An 18332-nucleotide genomic window follows, 5' to 3' on the forward strand; every position below is an offset into this window, starting at 1 on the left:
ATTGTGCTAATTAATAACACCTACATGCGTTATTCATGAGGAGACTCATTAGAAACAATTGGAAAATGAGCCCACGTAGAGTTTAATTTGCACTTACTACACAGATGAGCCGGAATCCACGCACGTCCCGCCGTTCCTGCACTTAACGTGAACGCAAGGGGTGACGCCACACTGACCCACGCTGCGCCCAAAGGCTGGATGACCCAGCGCTTGGAACTTTCCGTCTCTCCTTGTGCGAAAGTGCACATCAAAAATGCACCCTTTGAAAAGAACAAACGCATCGTGAGATAACCTGCGCACAAGTCAGAGGTGCATTTCATTTCATCTTCAGTTTCCTTCTCCGGTCTTTCCCTAATAGGAAATTATAAGATGAAACGCAACACGCTTTACTGTCTTTGTACGGAGATCAAAAGGTATGCATACTAAAATCTGCCCAACACAAACGAAAACACGTCTGACAATGTGTGCACGGTTTGAAATGAGTTTCTTTGATGGGTGTTTATTTCATCATGTGAAGGTTTCACGCTGGGAGACATACACTTAAACCCACAAAACTTTATTAGATGTTAACTCTCAGATTGCAGTTCGTCTAGTTCGCATCCAAGATGCCCGAGTTGGAAGGACTCGAGTCCAATGTTTTCCCACCATGAAATCACGCCATCACGCCTCTCTCTCTCGTCGTATTTGCTTATTGGTTTCATAATTCAGTTTTATCAAGACAATATTTGTTTTGGCCTGCACCTGCAAAGCACAAGGCCTTCTATAAATATAAGGCCTGAACACAGCCCTCGTAGTCATCTGCACATGCAGACTCCCTTCTCTCTGCTGCATTAGTCACTGGCATAAACAGGATGCAGGGGAAATGTCATGCTCATTCATGAATATTCATGGCATGATGCTGTCTGCTTGGCAGACTCGAGTGATGGTTGTGGTGCCGCAAACACAGACCATCAAAAAGCGAAGCAGATTCATAAGGAAGATTATGCGAGATAATTATTTTTGTTTCAGCTGTGCGCGCATCGCTTCTTGTAAAAGAACCTCGAAAGCTGAGGTCTGAAGTCGAGCGAGCCTTCCCGTGTGTGCGGCAAAGTTCTTTTTTCGGGAAACATTTGATTTACAAAACCGGAAAATGATTTTAAAACAACATTTTCTAATGTCCCTGATCTTTGCAAGTCCAAGAATGAAAGGTAATTAAGCTCAAAATCTTTTAGGAAATCTAATAAAAAACATTTCAGCATCAAAGCGGTATGAAATCAGAGTTTTCAAACGCCAGGCTCGATAAACATCCCCATTTCTGTATATTTGATCAACAGCTTAAAATGACTGATTTTTTTTTTTTTTTTTTTTTTTACCCACACAGCCTCTTCTTCCTTCTTTCCACAGGGGAGTGTGGATCTTTTGATAACTGGGAGTGAAGTGCATTATCAGTGTGTTCACTGCCAGCCATCATGATTAGGGCTCGATGAAGGTCACACAGATCTGATTAGGCTCTCATGAGTTCTCATTACATCCTGAGTAGAAAGGTTATGGTTCCACCAGTGTTGCCTGTCTCCGGTAGTGCTTGCCATTACAGGGAACTGTGATAGCCTAATACCGCATGGGCAAACTGATGCTTTATCGCAGCTGATTTGATTTTTGAAGGCTTATTTGCAGAGTAGAAAAATGAATCAGATGATGATGAATAGGCAAACACAAAAAATTGCTCAAGTCCTTAAAAATAAAAAGCTTTTGTTCACCCCAAATGGATCTGCTATGATATTTTATAATAACAAGGTTCACTGCTGTAGTGCAGAGACTGCTGAATATGGTTGTGATGATATTCATAGCTGTTGTCATCGTTATGGTCATGGCAATTTTGCGTCACAGCTCTGCACATTAGCAGGCAATATGAATGCTCTGCAAAAAGCATTCCTACATGAGGTCACCTGAGAGAAAGCATAAATGATGTTGATGATGACAAAGATTATTTGGATAGCACCCTTGTTCAAGTGACTTATCAGCAGAGGAATGGATTTACACACAACACACTGTATTGGGTGCAAAGCAATTACAGGGCGCAGATACAATCAACCTCAAAGCTTTGTTCCGGCCTCATACACAGTCTGAGCCTGTAACTCCCTTTTCATTACACACCTTCCCCTCTGCTTACAAAAAGACAGAGATCCTGGGAGAAAATCCAAGCCACAGTGCTCTTATTCCAGATAGCAACGCTGCGTTCTAATAAAGCCGTAGCAGTCTTACCCTGAAAGCCATGACGGAACCTGGAGCCAAGTGGCAGTAGTTCAGGGGTGTACTCATTATATCCACCTACAAAGAGCTGGTTGAAAACATTGAGGCCCACCAGAGGTCCTGGAGACAATCCTGTCCTGTTACGTTGGCCGTCAACCTGAAACACACGTAGTAGAAATGTCAATATTCAAGACGGCTCACTGTCAGTGAGGGAGCACACTTTCTATAATAATCTGCTAACTCTGCAATAAAAATCTGTGACCTGGGATTCGTAACTGACTGATTCAGCGTATGTCTACTTATTAGGGAGCAGCTACTATACATCCCTGAAACCGCCTCCTTTGAGGCAAGTCGCCAGGGATCTCAGCCCTCGCTGTCTCGATAGTATCTATCCTGCAGCATGCGGATTTTCCCAAAGCATTCAGATAGGTGCAAAAATATATATAAAAATCACTCTTACCCTGATCATTGGACTAAAATTATCTGTCGGTACAAAAAAACCTGATGTTTTTCACGTCTGTATGGCAACATTTATCAGCCCTCACTATGAAAACAAGGCAAGATAAAAACTTACGTGCACAGTAAAAACAGGGCTCACTGAGTGGTTTATCACAGTTACTGTAAATCCCTTCTTCCAGTAAATCTATTATACATTCAATCCCTCAGTTAATCTTTGCATCCACTTTTAATACTCTTTGCATTATCTATTCAGATGTTCGAGAAACCTAATGTGTACAAACGGCAGATAAAGATAAGTCTGATCTACAAAATTAAAAATGAATGAAATAGAATTGACTTTAGCAGAGTCCCATTAAGCGATTTATTTTTCTAATTTCTTAATTGGAAGGACCAAAAGACCAAACGAAGCAATCAGTATTTCAAAAGAAAAATATTTAGAACTTTGTGTATCTTGGTGTTGTTTTGATTCTTTAAATATCTTGTGAGCTCCTCAAACTTACCCTGGGACTAAATGATCATGTGCCTCTAGGCTGGGACGCTCTATTTTATTGAAATGGTTACATGATTTAATTTGAATGTCTCTATACAGTAAGCACACTAGACATATACAGTTACCAAAAGGGACACAGTCATCTTCAAATCACCTTCAGCCATCCTGTTTTCTTAGACCTTCCAAACGTGACGGTGTGGATGTTGATCTGATGGTTCAGTCGATCACTAACGATGGTTGCTATCCCCGATCCGAGGTTGAATCTGTGTACAAGTCTTCCGCTTTTTAATCCCAAAACAAGGAAGTCGTCCCCATCATTGCCTACAAAATATGAAGAAAGTTACCCTCCAACACAGTACACTCAAAATACACAGGCAAAATAAAGTGCTCCACTTTCATTAATACATTTACATACTTTGACTAAACACAATGGTTTTCCTAAATGGATAATTTTATCTTAATAGAGCGAGAACTGAAGAACAGCTATTCCATGACCTCCAAACAAAAGAGTCCAGCTGCTGTGGAGTCATAAAGTAGTTTTCTATTGAGGTGGGACGATGTGTAAAGGCTTTGTTGTCTGTGAAGCTCTTTCAGTACAACTTGTGAGTGATGATCTGTTGTCTGTGTGAGACCTATAATGGATTAGCTGAACGTTTGAGTTGTATGATAAGGAGGATGTTGCAGAAAGTTAGCCAATCTATCTCTGATTGATCTATATTCAAGTCAGATGTCTGGAAAGTAATTCTTGGAGTCAAAATGAACACAGTTTCAGTAAACATAAAAGGATGAAGTTGTGGAAGTCTTGAAAATAATTTTTTTTTAGTGGTCTCATTCCACTGTTTGTCCTGGTGATTAGATTTATAGGGTAAGTTAAAAGTTTTTCTAAGAGGGTCTCGGTTCATGAGAGAACTGCAAATAAAAAGATGCTCCGGGCTTTTTTACGTCTCTCAATGCAGCGAAATTCGTCATTGATTTTAAACGTAAGGTTATGACAGATAGTTGCACGAGAAGACGGAGATAGTCTGAGGTCAAGTGTGTCGTTTCTGCTTTCCACCAGGCAGTGAGGATGATATTTATGGTGAGAAATTTAAAGTAGCCGTGGGTCTTAACTGATTTATCTATGAATAAAATATGTCGAATGATTTTTAAAAAGAGTATTTTCAATATGAAGTCCGGCAGAGCTGGAGTAGTTTCTCCAGTGTTGACTATAATGAACAACAGGCCCAGCGGTGCAGTAATAGAGATCATTGCAAACGTTATATTTTCAGGAAAATTTAAACTTTGATGTTGGAAATGATATAAAAGACAGATGAGTTTAATCAAGCCAACCAGATCTTGTTTAATGATATTTAGTAGTAAGTTTGAAAATATAAACCGGGCTTGTTAAAACTTGGATTTTGAGATTTTTAATGGACTTTAATGGCTGTGTGAAAGAAGCACGGCCAAAGCTGTTAATCAGATAGTGGACTGACAAAGGATGATACATTTGTTATATCCAATATTGCTTTCATCTTTCATTCTGTTTAATGGCTCAGGGAAGCAGTTCTACAAAAAAAAAAGCAAACTTATTTAATACTACTCCTTATATAAAATGATCTAGACGGCCATTTGTTGGTGGTTACAGATGCAGATGTGTATTCATAAGATATGAAAAAGGATGGCCTGGCTTTTCAAATACTCTCGTTTAACATTTTGTTAAAATTTCATATGCCAAGTCAATTAATCAATGCAGCTTAGGTCGACTTCAACTTTGGTATGATCTCTCAGAGAATTTAGGGACACAGGCAAACACATTTTTAATGATTGCAGTACCCCTATTCTTCATTGACACAGTTGATTTGTTCTTCCTCAAAATGGCAGCAAGTTTTTGACAAGTGGGGAAATGTTTGGAGACGTATGCATATAAATTTACTTCTAACTGCCTGGTGACAAACGAAGTGCTCAAGCTGCAGACATGAAACCTGCTGCCGAAGGTTCTGGAAGAAGAAGTAAGAAGGGCAGGAGAAGATGATGGTGTTTGATGGCTACGCAGTTTTACTGCTTGGCCTCAAAAATATATTGCACCTTTGAATTTGTAACATTTCAAGAATGCTCTTCAGTTGTTTGAGTCTTTCATCATTCATATTACTCTTATTTTTTGTGCCTCCACCTTGATGGCTCTTAAAAGAAACAAGTGCACAAGACCCATGATCTAGTGTTTCTATTTCATTACCATCATTATTTTTTTATTATTACTTTAATGAAATATGCTGAGAACAAAGGCATAGCTTCCAAATCTGGCTCCACAGAAAGGAGACCCTGCTGACCCCAAAACAGTGCACATTTACACCTAATAGTCCATCTAATTTAATTAGCTGTTTAATTATTTTAAGAAGCTCGGTTCACGTGTTGATTTTAGCCGAGGAATGCTTCTTTTGAAAGTAAAAAACAACAAGCGTTTAGAAATCAACAAAGTGTTGAACTCATTAATTCCTGAAAATCTCATAAGAAAGAAAAATCCTTAGGGAACGGAGGATCTCAAAGACTTGTGGAACTCCATTAGACAGCCATTATCATACACAGCAGGTGACACTAAATTGCACTAGTGTTTCTTTCAAAATCCTCAAATCAGTTTGGAAACTAAAACCAACAAAGCAAACTTCTCAAATTGTTTTTTCACTGGAGCTCATAGATAATGTAAACTGCTATCCAAGTGTCAGGATTGTGCTCACCTTGTCCTTTACGTCCAGCAAACAGCATAAGGTTGTCTTTGACGGCAGAGGAACTGTCTGCAAGCGTAAACTTCAGCTTGAATTCGTAGAAGAAACTGAGGCTCGGGATGGAGGAATAAGCCACGAAGGAGGTGTAACCAAACTCATCACTTCCACTGAATCTGGGACGAGTGATATTGACGGCTGCAAATCAAACACATTCAGAACACGCTCGAAAGCTCACATTTGTACTGTACATGCTTATGGATTAGCTGCTGCAGGCTCTGCGGTGCATGTGTGTTCATTTTGTTCAAAGTAAGAAGTCTGATTCATCATTCACCTCAGAGCCTACCAAAAGATGGCACTATTGCCACACAATACAGACCAGGAGTTGGTGAAACGTTTCCTCATCCGTTGCTCAAGCATGATGACCTGTTTTCAAATACTACCACCTTTTCTCATCCTATTCTGTTTTCATTAGTAGCTGTTTAGGAAGGATTCTGCCAAGCAAGCTTAGCATCGTACCCTTTGTTCACAAGGGTATTGCAATAACCCCAACGATATTCAATAACAGTCTCAAGTTTACTTATTCTGAACGCATCGTTGATTCAGTAATGATCCTGCTTGTACTCCATTTCAGCATACCCATCCACTTGATTTTACACAGGGGATTCAATGTGAATTTGCCCATGCTTATTGAAAACTACATGCCGCTACGTGGTTGTTGTTGCAGTGTGGATTCAAACACAAAACTGCTCTTCTTCACTCAAACACCTTGCATATTCTTCTTCAGCCCCAGGAGATGGCTTAGACGGCTTCAGAGCACCCCTCCGCGACTGCCCTCAGCTCTGTTTGGCTGCTAAATTATTAATAAACCCGCAAATGCTTCTGTTATCATCTCCAGTCTGCTAGAGCTGGTTGTGTTTGTCTATTGCTTCTTGTAGTGTAGTGGCCACCATGTTATAGAGCCAACACCTATTTTTAAACTGTGCTGTTGCTGATTTGATATTAAACATGATGCTTTTCCCCTATAATAACAACTAAACTCTCTTTTTCTTTCCACATCGGCACCCTTAAAATATATATGTTTTAAATGAACTGCTGTGTTTCTATGTGAAATAGTTTATCCCTGTAAATACATAATTTGACCAAAATTTATCATGAAAATGTATTTCCATACTTTGACTGACTTAACATTTGTGCCATTGCTTATGAAAATTGTTCTTTGTGTAAGTGGTGAATATTTCATGATGTTGTATATCTTTAATTAAACAGCTCCTTTTTAATTACTGAGCATCTTATCTTTCGAGACTATAAGTTCCTTACTGTATAGATCTAATGCACCAAAGTTTCTTTTATTTTGCATATGTTGTTAATTTTGTGTCATCCAAGAGACATAAAACAGAGCTAATTTAAAGAACGCCACATATTTGATATGTTATGAAGGTCCAGAGCCTAGATCTCAGCATTATTAAAGCAGTGTGCAATCACCTTAAATTAGATGAAACAAAAAGGCATCCAACACCCAGAGAAGAGCTCTGATTGGTCTTCACGAAGCCTGGGGGATTATTCCTGAAGACTACTTAAAAAATGACAAGAAAGCTTCTCTAAGAGAGCTCAGGTTGTGTTAGAAGAACAGTGGACATAACTTCCCATTTTCATAGCAAAATATAAAGAAATAAGAGCTGGTTGTTAGAGACCTTTGCACATTACTGTACATCTTATGTTTTCCTGTTACTCATTAATTTCACTAAGCAGTTACTACTACATTAATAGTATATTGGCATACAGTTCCCATTTATAGTTTCCTTTAGCTAACTCTTGTACCTACTGTTGAGTGGAACTGGTGGTTATGGAACATATTATTAACAAAGAAGCTTATGGACTGCCTTCACGAAGTGCATCCATCTGTGGATTATAACACCACATCCTGTCGAATAATATTACATAGCATTTAAACTTTGCTGTGTGTTTGTGTAATACTGTGCACAGGAGCTGCAGAGGAAAAACAGAGTGACGTGCAGCTCTGGATCGTGAAATGAATTCAGACATAAAACTGTATGTATACAGTATGCAGCTCAGCTGAAAAAAAAATATTGATAAATAAATGCTGGGCAAACAACACCTTCTCAGTTTCTATAGAATGAAAGGCTTAGAAAAACTTACACCACTGCTAAACTAAATTGCTAATCGACAATAATGTTGCACTTTGTTCAAAGAGTGAAGCTCTTTAAGATTGATTATATGCAAATGCAAAAAAGACATTAAAATAACTCGTGAAGGTTAAACAAAGTTGTTGAACTCTGCAACATGTAAAGTCTTAGAACTTTTTGAATTTATTTGGCCTTATTTGATTCATTAAGACTTGCATGGCAGGTGAAGAATTTATAATTGTCAGCTGATGACTGCTAGAGCTGATGGTAGCACTCAAAAACCATGAGCTCCTCTAAGCAAGTACTGAGATCTGAAAATGAAGCTAATTGATGCCTACAAAGGAGGGAAAGGCTATAAAAAGATATCACGGCGCTTCAAGCTTGCAATTTCTACTCTATGAAATGTCATTAAGAAGTGGCAGAGGATGGAAGATGTGGAAGTCAAGACAAGATCTGGAAGAGCAAGAAAACTTTCTGATAAAGCTGTGCAATTTGCTATGCTGAAAGACAAAGCAGATCCATGGGATGGGTTAGCTGATGGCGTGCAGTGTGTTGATAAACAGGGTATGCATGGAACAACCTTACCTGTGTCACCATCCCAAAAAGTATTCAACTAAGGTTTGCTGGAAACTGTCAAAAGCTAAAGTTAAAACCTGGCTCCTAAAACCATATAATACCAATAGTATTGTATGGTTGAAGAAAACTGAACCCAATTTGATAAGACGTCGCACTGGAAATGCACTGCTTTAGGGTTGTGTGGCACCCAAATTTTAAATGGATAGAAAAAAATCATTTCAAGTATTGCATGAAAGCAAAAAAAAGAGAAAAAAACAACAACTTAAAAAACCCCCCAAAAACCTGACAACAGGATAATGATCCCCCAAAAGGCTGATAATCCAAGCTGAAATAAGAAACACGGACTAAATCTGAAAGGTCCATGACCTGCACATGCCCTGAACATCTGTAGTCAGAGCTGCGTGTGCAAAAAAAAACCCAGGAAGTGTCCGTGAACTAGAAGTGAACTTCCAGAAAGAGTCAAGAAGACGAAAGTAACACTAAAATTTCATGAAATCGTTTTTTCCCCCTTTTTTGGCACAGTTCAAACATAACAAAATATGTCATTTCACCAATTTGACACATAAAATTATAAAGATGAAACAGCATTTAGCTGTATAATTACCAGACAAGACTAGTGTAAGACACACACTATAGCTAAGTGTGGAGTAAAATATATAAATCTGTATCTGTAAGAACATGTGCTATACTGACAGTATCATATACTGAAAATGCAGTACATCATTTTCCATGTTTTATTTCTATCAATTCCAATCATGAATCTTTAACAGGAGGTATTCCAACTTGTGTACAAAGGTACAACATTAATAGTTCTGAGTGAAGGCATCTTCAATACGCATGAATGTTTCATGAACTTGATTCTGGAGGCATTTCAGCTTTGCTTCCTAGTCTTGCCTTTCCTCCATTTCCTGGTTGTTCAGACCACCTGATGGGAACTGAACCAAAGAACTGAAAATATGACATTAAGAAAACAAATACAAACCATATTGTTACTGTTTCATCTGTCCTAATAGACACAATAGAAGGACAAAAATAAATAAAAGACGGCCCTGCTGCCGTGCTATCACGGCTGGTATTTTGCTAAGGGCACCACGTTAGGAAACAAGCTCCAAAGTAGCAAGTAGTCCTGGAAGGCAGGAGACCTTAGGAGTGATCAGTTTGTCTCTGATCTTGTCTGATGTTATCAGGATTAAAATTCAAATGTCAGCCATATACTTAGTGTGAAACTGGAAGGTTAAATTTCTGTGTTTGGCATGTGGGTGCTGAGATTCTGACAGGGGCTGTGGCATGGCTGAGCGACTTATATGCCAAGCACCCTGCTGCCACCACAGCCAGTTTAGTCAAGCAAAACCTTTTGTTTCTGAGAACCATGACCTGTGAAGCCCTCTTCTTTATGGCATTACTTTTTGGAAAACAGTCACATAAAATAATACAGAAACCATCATAGAATAGAAAGATAATTGTATGAAATAAAAAAAAAAATCTATTTAATCTTTTCTAGGTATCTCATTTTTCTAAAACATTTGACTGAAATCAAAAACATTTTTAAACCACGTTAGCTGTCATGGACAGTGAAAGACAAGGATGCAGTTTACTCAGTTTATAGGTTTAGTCATTCATTTTGGGATATGTTAAGTATCATTTGTAAATCCATCATGCTATATTTCAAAATTAAGGATTTAGTGGTATGTCACTGCATGCTCATTGGCTAAAGACTCGTGAATCACAACTTGGTAGCCAGTGATAACTGAATATAATTTGTAGTTTGTGTTGCACATCTGTAGTAAAGAATAACTTAGTTATTGATATGGCACAATGCTACGTGACCTACACTAAGTAACCTTTGTGGATTTAAACACCTCCAACATAACAGCGACCGCCACCAATCAGAGACGTTGCTCTTTCAATTTAGGATTGTGGGTAGAGTTTACATCTTTAATGAATGTAAAAAAGAAAGAATTGGGTGCACAAGTTTGAATTTATGTAGGATTTTCTCTAAAACATACAAGATTAAACTTAAATATATACATACAACACCACTAATATGTGGTTCAATGTTCCTCAGCAAGCTGCATCTTGACCAGAAACATTTGATAGCTTCTGGCACAAGACTGCCTGGATATTTAACCACTCTTCTTGGCAGAATTGGTGGAGTTCATTTAAATAGTTTGGTTTCCTGGCACAGACCTGGCTTTTTAAGGGTTGTCCAGAAATTTTCACTTGTGTGAGGTTAATGTTAGCCTGATTTATCTATTCAAAAAAACAGTTTTGATGTGTGTTTGTGATCATTGTTCTGTTGGAACATCCAACTTTGTCAACTGTCTATTTGTTGATCTGAGGTGAAGTTGAAGAATTTGTGCAATGTCCCAGAACCATAGGCAGCAAAATAGCCCCGGCGCATGATGCTACCACAACCATGCTTGACAGCCGGTACAGTATTCTTAGGTTTGAATGCATCACCTTTACTTCTCCAAACAATCTTTGTCTCATCAGATCATAAAACCTTTGTCCAGAAAGCATGTGGCTTTTCGATTTTGGAGCAGCAGCTTCTTTCTTGCTTTGAGTCAATGGTGATGTAAAACTTAGTTCACTGTGGACAGTGACACTGGTGTTCCAGGAGTTTCCAGTTGATTCCTGAGTTGTTCCTGAACATCCTAATCAAATTTCTCTCATTTTAAGGTGACAATCTGGCTCTTCTTCCAAACATTGGCAAAGCATCAACACATCTGAATAACTTGTACAATTGTTTGAAGTGATGATATTTGAATTTGCATTCCAGAAATGGCTCCAAGAGACCTTCCCAGCTTTTGTAAATCTACAATTCTCCTTAGATCTTCAGTAAGTTCTTGAATTTTCACATTATTTTGAGTATTTGAGTGAGTGCTCTCAAACAAATCTGACCTGTAGTCAATCATGATCACTAACGAGAAGTTAATAAACCTGCCTTGTCAATTTAAAAGACACTGCAGAACCTTCAGCACCTCTTGTTAAAAGATTTAAGTAAACATTTTATATATTTGTGTCGCTATAAGGATTGTTTTGATCGCTGAATCATACAAAGCTACTCTAGTATAGTCTGAGAATAAAAATAGGAAGTTAGAAATTTGCATGATAGTTCTCATTTAAGTGTCAGCAACATTTGCAAATAGTACCAAACACAAAAGTTATTGTAGTAAACTGCTTATAACCCTTACATTTAAAACACTACTAATGCAGAGGAGCAGCCTGACATAAGAAAAAAATATATATGTGAGACAGTGCTGAAACGACAGCTGTTGGGAAATAAGATCTTATAAACTTGAAATAGGCTAAAATATTCAAACAAGTAGCCACAACTTTTGTCCTGATTATCTGACTCCATGGATGGAGGAAGATTTTTTTGCTTTTTCAGCAAAATTTGATTTCATTAATCGTTTTATTTAACAACAGACGCTGATTCTACCAAATGCTCAAGGCTCTAATTCACTACATGTCTGCAGATCACTCTCTTAATGAAGCTGCTACATCTGCCCTGCATTGTTCCGTGTGTAGCTGCTCTGTGAATCACTTACTTTGGTCACACAGCAGACCCTGTCTTCCATAGGGACACAGACAAACGGCCTCTAATGGTGACTTCGGGATGCATGTGGCTCCGTGACTGCAGGGGTTGCGCTCACAGGAGGTGAGCTGGCACAGCCGTCCGGTGTATAATGGGGGGCACTCGCAGAACCAATCCTCAGCATCACTAAATGTACAGACAAGCACGTACAACATATAAGAAGTGGAGTGAAGCTGAAACTACGCACACTGAAATGCATAATTTCAAAAGAGCATGCAATCCATGAGATGTCGGCTATACACTTAGTGACAGTGGTGGAGAAAAATATAAATCCCAAAGGTTTGGATGTGTGAATCATAGAAGTAGCTGCAGGAAGCCAGCATCATTAGCGTACAACATCACATGTACGCTAACCAAAAACAAAACAAAACAGAATTTTTTGGCATGTCAAAAAACCTAAAACCAGATTTTTCTGTCTAATTTCCACCATTAAATTGTGTACTTTCTCTCTTGGCAAGAAGCAGAGGGTGACCTAGCATGCAAAGTGATATCCAGACAGGGACTTTATAGGATGCTCGAAGATGTGCACAACTGAAAGGTATAAAATCAGACAGAGGAAGCATTGGTGGGGTTTCAAATCTATAAATTAATAATGTGTTTTGAGCAGTGCTGCAGAATATATTTTGCTCCTTGAGAAAATGGCTTCTAGAAATGAAATATTTACATTCTGTCATCAAAGTTGAGAACTGTTTGATATGACTATATTGAAACACAAAGGGATCATGCTTGAACTGATGGTTATTAGCAGGCTGCTTGATTCCAAGCTAGTTTAAGGTATCGTGATGCACAGCTGTCCAGTGTCACTGACAACTGTGAAAAATGGTTTTAAAGCAATACTGAAAGATGGAAAAATGTCATGTAGTGAACAGAACAGGCGGTGTTATTTTTTATAGGCTTTGACAACCTGCAAGAGGAAGAATTAAATATTAAATGCTACTGCACCTCCTGCTGCAGCTGTTTTGATTCAATGCTTTGAATCCTGCTAATTTGTCCCTTGCATCGTCACTTAGTGTCAGTGTTTAAATGTTGGTGGCAGACAAATTGTGTGGGTTTTCCTTCAGAAGCGCCAGATTTCTCCCACAGAAAATCTGAAACTAAATTACACGTAAGTGAGACTATATGTGGACATGTTTGTCGTGATGCTTTCGCAGGGAAAGACACCGATTCAACAATCCAGACCTCTGCACAGGAAAAGTGAGGACAGAAAAAGGATAATTGGACAGTTGAACAATAGGGGCGGAGCCAGGGGCCACACCACAGGTGGCTATGCATATACTCGTAGAACTGTTAACTACTATTTTTTTGAGCTGGACTTATAAAAATGTTTTTTTTTTTAAATAATTATTGAAATATTCATTATTAAATGTACTTCTACATGTCAATCATATCTGCACAAATGATAAATATTGGCCTACAGCTATTTGATGCATATATTAAACATATTTTTCTTTGAAAGAATGTATGATTTACCACATAGCAAATATACTATTAAATATAATAATATTACAATTGCTTCATTTACTGCCAAAATATATTTTAACCTTTTTTCCAAACATGGGTTTTGCGGCTTAGCCGAGAATACATTTAATATTTAACTTTCTCTTTTCTCATAAAACACAGACCACAAAACAATTAGCTGCCATCTGTAGGCAAGCAGCGATTCTCCATCACTGAACGCGGCTTACAATTAACAGAAGGATCAGTTGCGCGCGAAAGTCTGCCCGACCTAAGTTTACCTTCATTATCGATCAATTTTGATCCTCAAAAGCAGTAAAGGAAAAAAGACTTAACCTACCAAACTCCATGTAAATGGAGGGAAGATACATCATTAAGCTTGAATGGTTAAATGACTTGTGCAAAAACAGGCTGCAGATATTTCTGTCTCCAAAAAAGTAAAGTGTAGATAGAGCAGCAACACTCGAGTTTTAATTGGCCTAATCAAAAACTTGATGTGTGGGGTGACAAAAGGTTATTCTAATTTGCCACAGGCAATCACCCTGATTACTAAATTGTAGTAATGTTTGCAGATAAATTTGAATATGTTAATCACAAATGCATAACGCCATATCTCCAGCCAATCGAATCCTTACCGCTGCAGCACACACGCTGGATAAATAATTAAAGAAGACATACATTTTTAATCTAATGAGTACCAGATAAAATGATGAATAATTGACCGGTTAGCTTATGATATTCCTGTCAGCTAGAACAATAAGATGTGCAGCCACATGTATTTCTCAGATTTCAGTAAGTTATTTACAGAGGGCTTGTTTTTAAGTGCTTGTTTGTATGCAAATACACTTCTACAGTAAGGCTGAAGTCCTCAGCTCTCTGGATGAAAGCATTTATAGATTAAAAGACCATTTGCTTTCCAGAATGTAAAGAGCCAGTTGGATGGACGTATACTACACATGCTCTGTTTGTTGGTGGGTGGGAAAATTATCTGAAAGTGTCTGTTCCCTCACTCAATTAATCTGTAACTTGAATTCCATTATACGCCAAGTGATGAAGTGGAATTTACACACGGCTTTGACCTGACATTCTCAGACTTCTGAGCGAGCGGGAGGCTGTTCGATATTTTTCTGACCTCTTCCAGGCAACCTTGCAAACTTTTCCTTGCCGGTGGAGAAGGGTGATGTTTGTTAAGGCTCCATCACAGAGCCTTTTGAAACATACTGCCATAGAAATGCATACAAAGATGAGACTTGAAATAAATCCATATAGAAAGGCAGTATAAAGCATGAAGGAACTTTTCTCAAGGGATCAGACAATATTTGTATGGTCCAACCTAGAACACATTGCACTCTGCAGAAAACTGTGCTTTTCAGTAACACTTTTGGAAGTATGTTCACATTCAAACTTCTCACTTTTGAAATATGCCAGCATATCTATTCAAGTCTTATTTTATACTGCAAAACTCTTTAGCCTTAGAATTTTTGTGGAACATTGTCCTCTAATAAAACCGAACGCACTGCCGTGATGTCTCATGAATTAGCTATTCTTGACATCGCTGCATTTTTGCAAACTTACCAACTCCTTAACCAGCAAGAAATTTCCAATGTTTAATAAAAACACAGAAAAGGAGTGTGGAGAGTGCACCTCATACGAGAGGAGCTACACTGCACAAAGACTGTGTTTGCATTTAGACCCATGCTGCACTGATAAAGCAGGAGGCCCAGAATGACACAGTTTATGGACAAATCGAATGCAAACCCATATTTCAAATGATAAGTGAATAAAAGTCACATCAACCCCGGGCCCGTTACACTGACAAACAGCCAATCTGATCAGCAGTAACACCGAGGTTTATATTTACCATTCGTGTCAGAGATGCTGTGATTTAAACAAACTGTGTGTAGTAAGAGCTGAGAGTGATAAACTTGTGTATTATCTTTGTCCACGGCACACAGTGGACCGATAACGGACAAAAACTTGAGCGTTTTGTTGCTGCTCTGTGACACTGCAACAGGAAACAAGAACTCACTGAACATACAGTGTTTAGGAGAACACTAAAGAAAGAAAAAGCGAACGTTTTATTTGAAGTATTACTCACAGAAAAATATCTGAAACAAGCAAAAAATGATAATTAATGATAATCTGGAGCACACACGCATGCATAAATGTGCATGAAAGAAATAATAATTAAAAAAAAAATCTATGCTGCTGTACAGATTTCACAGTGTTTTCTGTCTTGAATCTTAACCTCAGACAATAATTGCATTTAAGTTGACGGTAGAGTAACTGTATGCAGCGTAGTTTTCACACAGTTTTTATTTGCTCCTCATGTCTGATATGAACATTTACTTTGCACTAAAAGGACGTTTGTGTAAAGAGCTGCATGGCACCGGCTGGATATATTTCCCATGATAAAATGTTAGTTACACAGCAACGTTCAGTACAGTACCTCTGGGATTCTTTTCATTACAAAATATTTCAAACATGTCATCTTTTCATACACTAAATACATACCCAATATATTTGTGTTTCCACAGTGTTTTGTAAGCTGACTTCTAATTATCTTTGGCCAAGGGATTTTGAACATAAAATACACTTAGGGAAACATTATTACATACACCTTGGTAGTAATGGGTTGGAGTTCCCTTTCCTGTGCACCTCAATTTCTTATAGCATGGATTCAATAAGGTGCTGGAAACATTCCTCATAAGTTTTGGTCCATATAGACGCGACAACATCACAAAGTTGCTTTAGATTTGTTGGTTGAACATCCTTTATAAAAATTTCCTGTTCTATCACATCCCAAAAGTGCAGACGCAGCACAACAGCTTCTGCAGCAGAAGACCACATCCAGTGTGGTGGTCTTAATGGTTATGCGAGTTACTGTTGCCTTCCTATCAGCCTGTTATCAGCCATCCCAGTAGATGTGAAATACTCAGACCAGTCCGTCTGCCACTAAAAACCATGACACATTCAAAGTCACCTAAAGTCAAAGTCACTTCATCATTATGATGCTCGATTTCAACTTCAGCAGGTTGTCTTGACAATATAAACATGTCATGTCATGTGATTGGCTGATTAGATGCTTGCGTTTATGAGCAGTTAAACAGGTGGACCTAACAAAGTGTCTGATGATGGCATTGATCAAAAGCCTTTTGGACATTTACAGTGTAAATGTCCTAACTTTGTTTAATCTTGCAGGGATTTTGAAGAACCAGCAGAAAAATAGGCCTATCTATATATGAAAGGTGAAATAACAACATTTCTAGCCTGTAACAACCGAAAAGTAACCAACACATTTTGTCATCATTATTATTTTGCAAGGACACGAGCATGTTGGTAAAGCTACCTTCTTTCTAAGAGAGTTTGAGGAAAACACTTTTTAGGAGATGAAACATGTTGCACTTATCCTGCTGAGTTGTTGGAAAGTTTTCAAGAGATAACATTAACCCAAAGTGAAGCGAGTCCTCATCATGTAAAACTCACATTTGTGTGTCCTGTGCCTATCTGTCACACACTCACACTGTCAGGCTCTTAAAGCGATACAATCAATTTCTCTCTTTTTGAGCTCATCATCCATGACAGCTGTAATTCTTGGCTGTTCTACAGGAGACATTATTTTCTCCATGGCAGCAACACATTGAGGAAGCATTCACAAAGTCACATAATCATTCCTGCCGACTGACTCTGCTGAGAAATCTGGTATAAACAAACTTCAAAACATTACAATTTTGAATTCCGGCTAACCAGAAACACTGTGGCTAAGAGGTAGTCGTCAAAAACAATACTTGATGTCAAGAATCTTCAGTTGTTTCATTATGAAACATAACACAACTACCAATCCTAATTTAAAAAAAAAAAATATTGCCGTACATTATTTTATTTCTGCCAACAAAGCCTACCGAAACCTTTTTCACTGAGCTGTTTTTTCCTCTCACACACGAAAGACCAGCGTCACTGAACTGGTGTTTTCAGGGTAGTTAAATGCAATGAACATGACCGCTGCAGATTACTATAAGTCAATAGTAAATCAATATTTTAGTCAATATTTAGGCCAATCGAGCATCAAATCTGTCCACAACTCATGTTAGCGCTCAGCAAATGCAGGATTTATTGCTGCTTGAGTGACAGCGCACAGCTGTTTCAGGAAATCTGTTAGCCTTTAAGAAGAATTAACCTACATTTAAAATGTGGCTCCTTTTAAAAGATTTACATCTTCAGCAGGAAGCATTAGATGGGGGTGTTAAAAAAGTACTGAGAGACTGATTAACACATTAGCGTTTTAGTCTTAATTAATGAATTTAGTAAGAGCAATAGAGAGATACAGATGTCATGTTAAAATCTCTATTGTATTTCATTACACTTTATTTAGAGTCAAAATAATGATAAAAAAAAAAACAGATCTCACGGGAAATTTAAATGCTGAATGCCATTTTCCTTTCATATTGAGTTGTGTGCAACTTGCTTCCATTTACCTATTATCATTATTTGTTACTTATAATATGTCAAGGTTATACAGGAACTTATTTTAAACATGTTTACTAGTGCAAACAAACCAACATAAAAATTAAGTTAACAAAAAAATCTTCACAGAATTGTTTTGAACGCACTCGTCCTCCAAAATTCAAAGACGCAAATGCAATAAAGTCTGTAATGAGCGAGCTTTCTTTGGAAATATCCTT

At 38.0% G+C, this 18332-nt stretch overlaps 1 protein-coding gene across 1 annotated transcript in view; it reads right to left on the minus strand.

Moving 5' to 3' along the window:
• Positions 1 to 18332, minus strand: part of eys (EGF-like photoreceptor maintenance factor) — a 176578-nt gene that overhangs the window by 4583 nt on the left and 153663 nt on the right. The window contains exons 43-47 of the mRNA XM_085477940.1: positions 12149 to 12321; positions 5890 to 6072; positions 3333 to 3499; positions 2242 to 2386; positions 98 to 260 (exon numbers count right to left, since the gene is read on the minus strand). Of these exons, the coding sequence (XP_085334066.1) occupies positions 98 to 260; positions 2242 to 2386; positions 3333 to 3499; positions 5890 to 6072; positions 12149 to 12321 (831 nt within the window). The remainder of the gene's footprint in view (positions 1 to 97; positions 261 to 2241; positions 2387 to 3332; positions 3500 to 5889; positions 6073 to 12148; positions 12322 to 18332) is intronic.

This window comes from Copadichromis virginalis, linkage group LG13 (assembly GCF_057382275.1).
Source record: "Copadichromis virginalis isolate Kocher_CV1m ecotype Utaka linkage group LG13, C_Virginalis_male_GT1.1, whole genome shotgun sequence".
NCBI lineage: Eukaryota > Metazoa > Chordata > Actinopteri > Cichliformes > Cichlidae > Copadichromis > Copadichromis virginalis.